General features: G+C 39.5%; 1 protein-coding gene across 4 annotated transcripts in view; it reads left to right on the top strand.

Moving 5' to 3' along the window:
- Nucleotides 1-9,615, top strand: part of LOC144075441 (signal peptide, CUB and EGF-like domain-containing protein 3) — a 171,405-nt gene extending 161,790 nt beyond the window's left edge. The window contains exons 20-24 of one of the 4 annotated variants that reach the window (XM_077602483.1): nt 345-542; nt 619-771; nt 3,973-4,052; nt 6,479-6,627; nt 9,401-9,615. In XM_077602483.1, coding sequence (XP_077458609.1) covers nt 345-542; nt 619-771; nt 3,973-4,052; nt 6,479-6,627; nt 9,401-9,404 — 584 coding nt within the window. In that variant the 3' untranslated portion in view covers nt 9,405-9,615. Of the gene's footprint in view, nt 1-344; nt 543-618; nt 772-3,972; nt 4,053-6,478 lie in introns of all 4 variants that reach the window. The other 3 variants (XM_077602661.1, XM_077602751.1, XM_077602573.1) reach the window with 3 other exon arrangements.
- The last annotated feature ends 68 nt before the right edge of the window (nt 9,616-9,683 follow it).

A 9,683-nucleotide genomic window follows, 5' to 3' on the forward strand; every position in this document is an offset into this window, starting at 1 on the left:
ATAATTAATTTGAAAAACAAAGAAATATTAATTCAAAAAACAACCCCCCCAAAAAATAATTGGAAAAACAGAGAAAAAAATAATTTAAAAAACAACCCCAGAAAATACATTAATTTGAATATCGAAAAAGAAGAAAAAATAATTCAAAAAACAACTCCAGAAAATAAATTAATTTGAAACACGGTGTTTTCAAAAAATAATTAAATAAAAAAATTAATTAATTTGAAAAACAGACAGGGCTTTTTTTAATTTTTAAGGTGAATGCAATAAGCTTCTGTAAAAAATGACTTCCTGGCTTTCATATTAGGACCTGATTGTAATGTGCCGAGATTATGCTTGACTAGACAGGCATTGCGGCGGGGAAATGGGTGAGTTCATGGGCTACATCGAGTCCCCTAACTACCCTGGCAATTACCCGGCAAATGTGGAGTGCATTTGGAACATCAATCCACCCAGCAAGCGCAAGATCCTCATTGTGGTGCCGGAGATCTTCCTGCCCTCAGAGGACGAATGCGGAGATGTGTTGGTGATGAGGAAGAACTGTGAGTATTTTCCCGTCCAGGTGTTGCCTCATCCGCAATCTCAATTCATCATTGACCTCTCTGTGCTTTTTGCAAGGGTCAGCTACATCTATCACCACCTATGAAACCTGTCAGACATATGAGCGACCCATTGCATTTACGGCACGCTCCAGGCGACTCTGGATTAACTTCAAATCCAATGAGGGCAACAGTGCCAGGGGGTTTCAGATTCCCTACGTGACTTATGATGGTATGCTATGCTAAGAACTCATGACACTTGACAGTTTCCTTAAAAAAATGTGTTTTTTAAACCACATAGTAACAGTTGATTTTTTAATCTGAGTGCTGAATTGTGCACATGGCATAAGAAAAAAACAACCACAAAAAACAAATCACAACCAAAGTTGGACAAAACCAATGACACAGTTAGAATGACAACAATTAAATAGTAGAGTCAAGAAAATAACAATAATAATAACAGTATTAACCCAAAATGCACACAGGGGAGTAGGAGGAAGCATAATCTTATTTAAACCTACTCCCCTTCTCCATTTCTCAATTAATAGTCACTCTGTCTGTCATATAACTAGACTAGAGGTAAGATCGGGCCGAAAAAATCTGGCCCGACCCGGCCCAAACCCGAAGTAATGATTGACATTTTAGGCCCGACCTGACCCGAATTTTGGGTCGGGTCGGGTCAGGTTTGGGCTCAGTCTAAAGATCTTACCTCTACACTAGACCCATGTTTACAAAAGAAATACATAAACTAAATAACCACATACATCCATCCATCCATACATGCATCCATACATACGTACGTACGTACGTATGTACGTGCGTGTATACGTACGTACGTGCATACATACGTACATGTTACTCTGACGATTCGCCGAAAGACGTTTGGCCGACGGACGTTTGGCCGACGGACAGTTCGCCGAATGGACGTTTCGCCGAAACGGGATCCGCGCACTCGCCCGGCCCCTGGATCGTGTGTGTACATGTTTTTCAACCTCGGCGCGCGGGCCATATACGGCCCGTTACAGATAACATTCATTTAGGAATAACAAGGGCATGTACGTCCCCCCGATGGACATATTTCTAAATACAAGTACGTACTACAATGTGCTGCCAATTTTTTATATTTTTTATTTTATCCTTGCGTTTAAAGTAGTAGCCATTTGGAGATCATGCAGAACAGTACGTGACAGAAGAAATAGAGAAAATAAAATAGTAGTAACAGTAAGTACTATTGTAATGAAATTGTAAATCCAGAAATCCTACTCCAGAAAACTTACACCAGCATAGAAAACTTTGAGATTAATCTTTGAATTAAGGTTCTCAGCAAATCATTTTGAATATATATTTCCTAAAATAATGGGAAATTATTTAAAATTAAACTAGAAGTAAAAGTGTGTTCCATGGCATTTTCAGGTATTGTTCTCTAAGCCCTCAAGTCTGTCCAAGGCACTTAGAATTTCACGTAAGTCTTCTAGTGTTGTTTTTTCTCAGTGTCAGACATCAATCCCCAGCTTTGATAAATTACATTGCGTATCCAAATGGCTACTACTTTAAACGTAAGGATAAAATAATAAATATAAAAATTGGCAGCACATTGTAGTACGTACTTGTATTTAGAAATATGTCCAGTGGGGGGCAGTACATGCCCTTGTTATTCCTAAATTAATGTTATCTGTAACGGGCCGTATATGGCCCGTGGGCCAAGGTTGAAAAACAAGTACACACACGATCCGGGGGTGGTGCGAGCACGCAAATCCCGCTTCGGCGAAACGTCCGTTTGGCGAACTGTCCGTCGGCGAAACGTCCGTCGGCGAAACGTCTTCCGGCGAATCGTCCGGTCACGTACGTACATACGTACATGCATACGTACGTACAGACGCTCCCCTACTTACGAACATTCAACTTACGAACAACGGTACATACGAACATGTCTGCAAATTGCGTTTAAGTCCAAAAATGTTCGCAAGTCCAATTTTGTATTTCGCCCCTTTTTCGGAGTAGTACTTCTTTCCGCCGCTAATACCGACGCCTGGCGCTGTGAGAGCTCAGCTCACCCAGCATCTACCTTCTTCTTCGTTGCAATGCGGAAGTGCGTGAATGTATCTCCAGTGTGCAAAGAACCTTTTTCATTTGTATCATTAAATATCTCATGCATCCAATATTGAATATGGTTGGTAAAAAGCTAAAGGCTTCTATTGAGGGAGTTGCAAGGAAGAGGCAAGCCATTTCATTTGAAACGAGTGGCAATAATAACGAAGCTTGATGCGCGTCAGAAAGTGGTGAGCGTTGCACATTCAGTACCATTTATAAACAGAAAGATGGAGCAGCAGGACCCAAATATTGAACGTTGCACAAAGTTTGCAAATCAATTGAATGATGCCATACAGTGCTACTGCATCATTTATGATGAAAAAAAGAAGAAAACTGTGCAATCGTCGTTAGATCGCTTCTTTCGGCCAGTTTCTAATACATAAATCTCTCTCTATAAAGTACTGTACATATTCTCTCCATTTTATTAAATGTTTTTTTTCAGTACAAACCAATGCGTGTTACTTATACAAGCCTTAAACATACAAATGCACTTGTATAAACCTTCAATATACTTATATCGGCCTTAAACATAAATTATAATACAAAATATAGCACTTAATCAACTTACAAACAAATTCAACTTATGAACAATCGCTCGGAACCAATTGCGTTCGTAAGTAGGGGAGCGTCTGTACGTACATGCATACGTACGTACGTACGTACTTACGTACAGCCGTACATTCGTACATTCATACTTCTCTCCTCTTCCCTTTATCCTGTGAAAAACATGTATTTATACTTTTTACCTTGTTTATATCGCCTTCTTAAACTGAGCCATGCTTGGACAATGCTTAAACCCAACATCTAACCTGTTCCACAACATCACTCCATGAACAGAAACACAAAAGCTTCTCAATGTCGTCTGTATCATCTGATACTGTAAATAGAACTCTCAAATTATAACACCATACTCGGCAAAAAAAGGAATATTGTGAGAAAGTGACTCATGTAGTATTGCTTTGTACATGAGCCAAGCTGTTGGGAAAATTAACCAAATCAGTTTTAGGGTTCACTGAAACGATCATTCAATGCCACCAATTTCAGTTAAAAGGGATTTGATATCCGTCACTATGTATGCCAGTGAATGATTTGAATTATCACAAGAAAAAACTAACTGGCTATCCAACGTATTTACTCAGTGGCCATTTATGGGGTGTCCAATCAGTGCAAGCCATTGCACAACTTGCTCATTTCTCAACCAATTTTCCCGAGGTTTACTGTTTTCAAAGCACATGCCCAACGAGTAATCTTATTTAGGGTGTTATTTCGACTACGACCATCACTTGCTGTCACCGTCACTTAAGGTGACCAAGAGTAATTTTATGTTGTGTTGCTACTTCAGAGGACTATGAGCAGCTGGTTGAGGACATTGTACGAGATGGAAGACTTTACGCTTCGGAAAACCATCAAGAAATTCTCAAGGTTAGCCCTGCCATTCATTATTCTACAGTAATACCTTGAGATACGAGTTTAATGCGTTCCTGGACCGTATGTCAATTTACCTCAAATGAATTTTTCTCAAATAAAATAACTAAATACAAATTAGTCTGTTCCCACCCTTTAAAAAACACCTTAAAATAGGATATTACAATGGAAAAACATGTTTTTAATTGTTGTAATTCACCACCTACGTTCACAAAGTAACAAATACCTATCTAGTGGTTATGATCTGCAATAAAATGTGACATTATTGTGTACAGTACTGTACGGAGTTCTTACCTTCGAGACAGACAGTAGAAGCTAATGGCGGCGGAGGGGAGAGACTTGACGGCAACACTTTCATTTCGCTACACATTTGTGACACTACGTAACACAGGCTTAGAAGTTAACTTAAATGAACTTAGCCTACGAAACACACACCTTTGTTGTCAAATAACCGAGGCAAATATGCTAATGTATTCCACCACGGCTTTCGAGTCGGAATGCACTACTTTCACATGCCTCACAACCGAGTGTATCCCAGTTAGTTTATTAAAGTTATCAAACCAGCCACAACTTGCTATGAAGGTTTCCGCTGGCGCCGAACTCTCCTCTTTCTGAGCTGCTTGCTTTACTTTCAAGTCCTCGTAGATTCCGCTAACTGTTTCTCCTTTATCCATATTAAAAGAAGCTGCTCCTTCTCGTCATGAATATCACTGCACAGCTTGAAAAGGACCACCTAACGACCGCATCGTATGCCCGTATGTCAATTTTTTCTTGTATCTCGGGGCAAAAATTTGCTCTGAATTTTCCTCGTATCTCTAAATTCTCGGATGTTGGGATACTCGTATGTCAAGGTATTACTGTAATTGTTTTTCAAAAATAATTGTTGATAGCCTTGAACGTACATCAAGTTTGACAATGACATTGAATAATGAACCGAAATCTATTTAACATGTTGATTCTCCGATGTGATTGGCGGGTTGGGATAAGTTTTTTGCAACAGTTTGGTCGTTGGTGACCAGATGAACAAAAATGTTATATTACCTTTATTAGTGGTGCACTGATCACAATTTTTTTGTCCGTTCACCAATTTTTGAAAAGCATTCTTGATTTTTAACAATCCTGATTTTACATGCACATTTATTATTCCAATCAATCGTGCAGTATTTCTCTAAAAATGACTTGTGGTATAGTGGTTAGCGTGCCAGCCTCACAATTCTGAATCCCAGGTTCTGACATTCCTGTGTGGATTTTGCATGTTCTCGGGCTTATGTGGATTTTCTCTGGGTACTCCAGTTTCATCCCACATCTCAAAAAACATGCAGGGCAGGCTGGTTAAACACGCTAAATTGCCCCTAGGTATGAGTGTGAGCGTGAATAGTTGTCCGTGTCCTTGTGCCCTGTGATTGGTTGGTTGCCAATTCTGGTGTCCCCTGCCTGGTGCCCTGAGTTCGCTGTGATTGGCTCCATACCCCCCTTGTGAGGAAAAGCTGGCGGGCTGGCGGGTTGGTATGGGTGGTGGGAAGTTGAGTGGTTGGATGGATGAGTGAATGAGTGAATGACTAAATGAGTGGACGAGTGGATGAGTGAATGAGTAAATGAACTTTCCTGACAAATGCATTCTAACTTTATTTATCAAAATTAAAATGCAGTTGTATTTAGCCTTACAAAAAAAAAAAAAAAAAAAGATGAAATAATGCAGAACGTTGCCCTGCGGCCGAGTGGTTTCTCGCATTGGCTTCGCAGTTCTGGGGTCGAGGGTTCGACCCCAGGTCGGTCCTCACTGTTTGGAGTTTGCACGTTCTCTCCAGGCTTGCGTAAGTCTTCTCTGAGTAATCCTCCCACATCCCAAAAACATGCTTGGTAGGCTGGTTGAACACTCTAAATTGCCCCTAGCTATGAGTGTGAATGGTTGTCCGTCTCCTTGTGCCCTGCGATTGGCTGGCCACCAATTCAGGGTGTCCCCCGCCTGGTTCTCATATTTAGTTGGGATAGGCTCCAGAATTTCGAACCTTTTCTAAGAAGATCTACATTCTCCTGTGATGCTTATCTTTGAAGGAGATTTCACAATGTGTCCACCACTGTTGACTTATTGTTTCCTGGTTATAATACGAAAATAAAGGATTGCCAAAGAGGAGCATCGCTTTCTTGAACAGAGATCGTCATTTGGATTTTATTTAACTGGGTGGGTTCTACGCTGTGATGGGGCTCAAAATTGTCTTTCATGTCTTGCTAACAAATGCCAGCGGGATAGATGCAATTTGACAAAATCGGTTATACTTTTTGTGATAAACCCTTTACAAATTCTCCAAAATTGATGAAAATCGGTGCACCTCTAGCTTGCATTATTCATTGAAATAAATCACTACCGTCATAAAGCAAGGCTGGTATATGAATGCACTCATATCTGATCTTTATGTTTGCAGGATAAAAAACTCATAAAGACTCTTTTTGACGTTCTGGCTCACCCAAACAACTACTTCAAGTACACCACTAGGGAGTCCAATGAGATGCTCCCCCGATCATTCATACGCCTCATAAGCAGCAAAGTCTCTGCTTTTCTGCGACCATACAAGTAAACATGCATCTTTATTTCCGTAAATACCCCCATCCCTCTTCCAGGCTACATCCCGTAACCCATAAAGGACTTTGACACACAAAAATATACACTTGTTTTTTTAAATCCTCTTTTGATTTCCAATGACAAACATGCAGAGTTCTGAATAATTGTTTAGTCGTTTGTCAGTTTTTAGTCCCAGGTCCACAGTCCAGAGTGTGAGCGTTTAGTGGGGATGTAGAATATGCGAGTGGGTTTGGTCTCTATTGTGTTGTGAAATGAAACCATGAAACAGCTATTAGAGACACTAGGAGTGATGTTGTGTTAGAGCTAGTTATTGTATTTGCTTAAATGACTGGTGTGTATTCCAGCTCTGACTGCGACTATTAAGTATGGATGTTTTGTAAGTGTTGTATAACCCTGGTTCCATCGTATGTGTGTATGCGTGCACTGTTGAAGATGCTTGCTTGTGTGTGTGTCTTTGAGGAGGGGTAAATGCTAACTAATTCATGTCGCAGCTGTGTTCCAGCTCATTGAAAGCCTTACTATGTTTGAGCTCTTAGAGCAGTTTTACTGTTAAAACAGTTCATCTGTGCTGTCTAGACTGCACGAGCCCAGTATTCCTGTTGCTTTTTTTCCCCTCCCTTTTTTTGTCCCATTTTTTACAAGGCGATTTTAAAGCAAATACATAAAAAGGTGGTTAATCATTCCAGGAACATGGAGGACATATTTGGAAAATGAATAAGAAACTAATAAGCGGGTAAGCGGGTGAGCCACAGGAATGAGATGATGTGGAATGTGTCTGGGAGAGGGATTGAGAGTTGAATGTCTTTGAGGACATGATGTTTGCTGCTTGTAAAAAGTCACTTTAATTTTTCAATCTCATCTTGTCTTTCTCATGTACTCTACTCGTGAATTGTTTAAAAAATTTGAAGTGAAAAGGAAGCAGAGAATTTCAAGTACTTAAGTTCTGACATCATGGCAGGTTTTTCATCTGCTTACCTGCATGTGGAGCAGGTCTATCATATTTTGACTTGTAAATGTAAAAATAAGGAAGACAAGGGTTGGATGAAACCGGCTGCTAGAATCACGCCTGTACCTCCCCTCCATGCCACCACTAAAATATCGTGCTCATACCAAATCCAAAGACATCTAACTTCCCATCTCATGATCAGTCTGCCCCAGTGAAGACAGCTCTTCCAAAGAGGACCCGTTGTTTTGTGCACTAGATATACAGCTCATCCTTCTACCTTTTATAGTACAATGAAGTGCAATGAAGAAAAATATACCATACTTTGGATTTGGTTTTAAAATTATCTTTTGCTGAGCAGCACCATTGACCCCCATGCGTGAACAGAATTTCAGCGTGTCTTTGCAAAGAATCAAAGGTGTCATGAAAATATGGCAGTTTTCAAAAATATTCTTTGTGATTTCGGAAAGATGACAGCAGCAGGGTATAATAATTTTACTTTAAAAAAAGAAAAAATAACTTTTCCAGAGAAAGGAGATGATCTCATTTTCAAGAGAAAAGGCATATTCACAGTTTTAAAAGTTTGACAATAACAGTCAAAACTTCACTGACTATAAACCAAGTAGCCCTTCAGGCTAGCTCTTAGCTAGCTTGACAAAACTGGAAACGGCAATAAGTTGGTCTGGGTTGGAAACACAGAAAGCTCAATTTTCTTCCATTACGTTCTGGCCTAAAATGATCATTTTTATGCGATTCCCACAAGTGTGACGTCTTTTTAGGAATTTTGTAAACCAGTGGAAACCTTCGCTTGACACAACCGCTTGTCTAGATTTAGATGGAATTCGAAAACAGGGCCAACAATGTTAATTGTAGGGGATTAATTTGGCTTGAACTGATCAAATATAGTTCATCAATAATCATATCATTTCAGAAAGGAAATACACATTGGATTCTGTGATTCAATTCCAATTTAGAAAAGGTGTACGTGTAGGGTTCTTGTTATAAAATTCACCTACTTCTGCCTCTTATTTTGATGAAATATTCTTAGTTGATGGTGAAACTAAATAATGTCACAAAATATAGACATTCCTAATGCATTTCCAAATGTACCTATAGAGTATTATCAAAACATACCTGTATCGTCGAAGTACCACAACCAAATCCGAATCAGCTACTTTCCTGCGACCTGACAGATTTCTTTCTGTATTATATTTGTTTGAGATTGTTGCCTTTTAAAATAGAGTTTGCTATGATGTATCATAGAGTTGATCATGATATTTGCACTTGAATTCTTATTGCTCATGTAAATGTCTGGATTTTGTATTGTCTTTTTAAATGAATGGAATTGGTCTTTCTTATTTTCTTGTAACTTGTTTGTTCATGAACACTCACTAGCAGTTAAGCCGATAGATGATGATACACATGATGCTATTGACAGTAAAGAAGAAAACACATGTATAAAGGTGGACACAACAAGTTTGTACTCATTCTTACCCCGAAACACCTATTGAAATAAACACCAGCTTCATTTTGAAAAACTTTTTAATGTGTGTACAGCTTTTATAACCTGGCAGAGGTCATTTTCCATCCTCTGTTTTCTCCTGTTATGCTGGGCCTGGACTAGTAGCATCACATATCAGACAATATTTTATTTCTGCTCTTTAGCGCACCATGCTAAAAAAAAGAATAAGAAATGCAGTAAATGTGTTAATAAAAGTAACTAAAATAATAATCCTGTAATAGATTTTCAGCAGAGTAGTTGGCATGCATGCACGTCTATATTTGGGAAGGCTGGGACTCCACCGACTGTCGATACCGCAGGTGACCGAGCTGCTACCAACCAGTGTGTAACCGCGACGACAACTGATGGTGATCACATCCTGGTGTTGGTGAAGTCTGGTGCGAGCTCACATCCAGGAGACATTGGGCACTTTTGGAGATGGGCGTGATTGACGTGGATGTGATTTCTGTGGACAAACGACAACTTGTAATCACTTATTAATGGCAAATTGTAAATAAATTTGTGTTAAAACGTGTGTTGCTGCTGTATTTGTCTTTCAGACCTTTACATGTAGGAGGTGGGCTCCAAGTTCCGTTTTCTGTG

Source organism: Stigmatopora argus, chromosome 1, assembly GCF_051989625.1.
Source record: "Stigmatopora argus isolate UIUO_Sarg chromosome 1, RoL_Sarg_1.0, whole genome shotgun sequence".
In the NCBI taxonomy this organism is placed as follows: domain Eukaryota; kingdom Metazoa; phylum Chordata; class Actinopteri; order Syngnathiformes; family Syngnathidae; genus Stigmatopora; species Stigmatopora argus.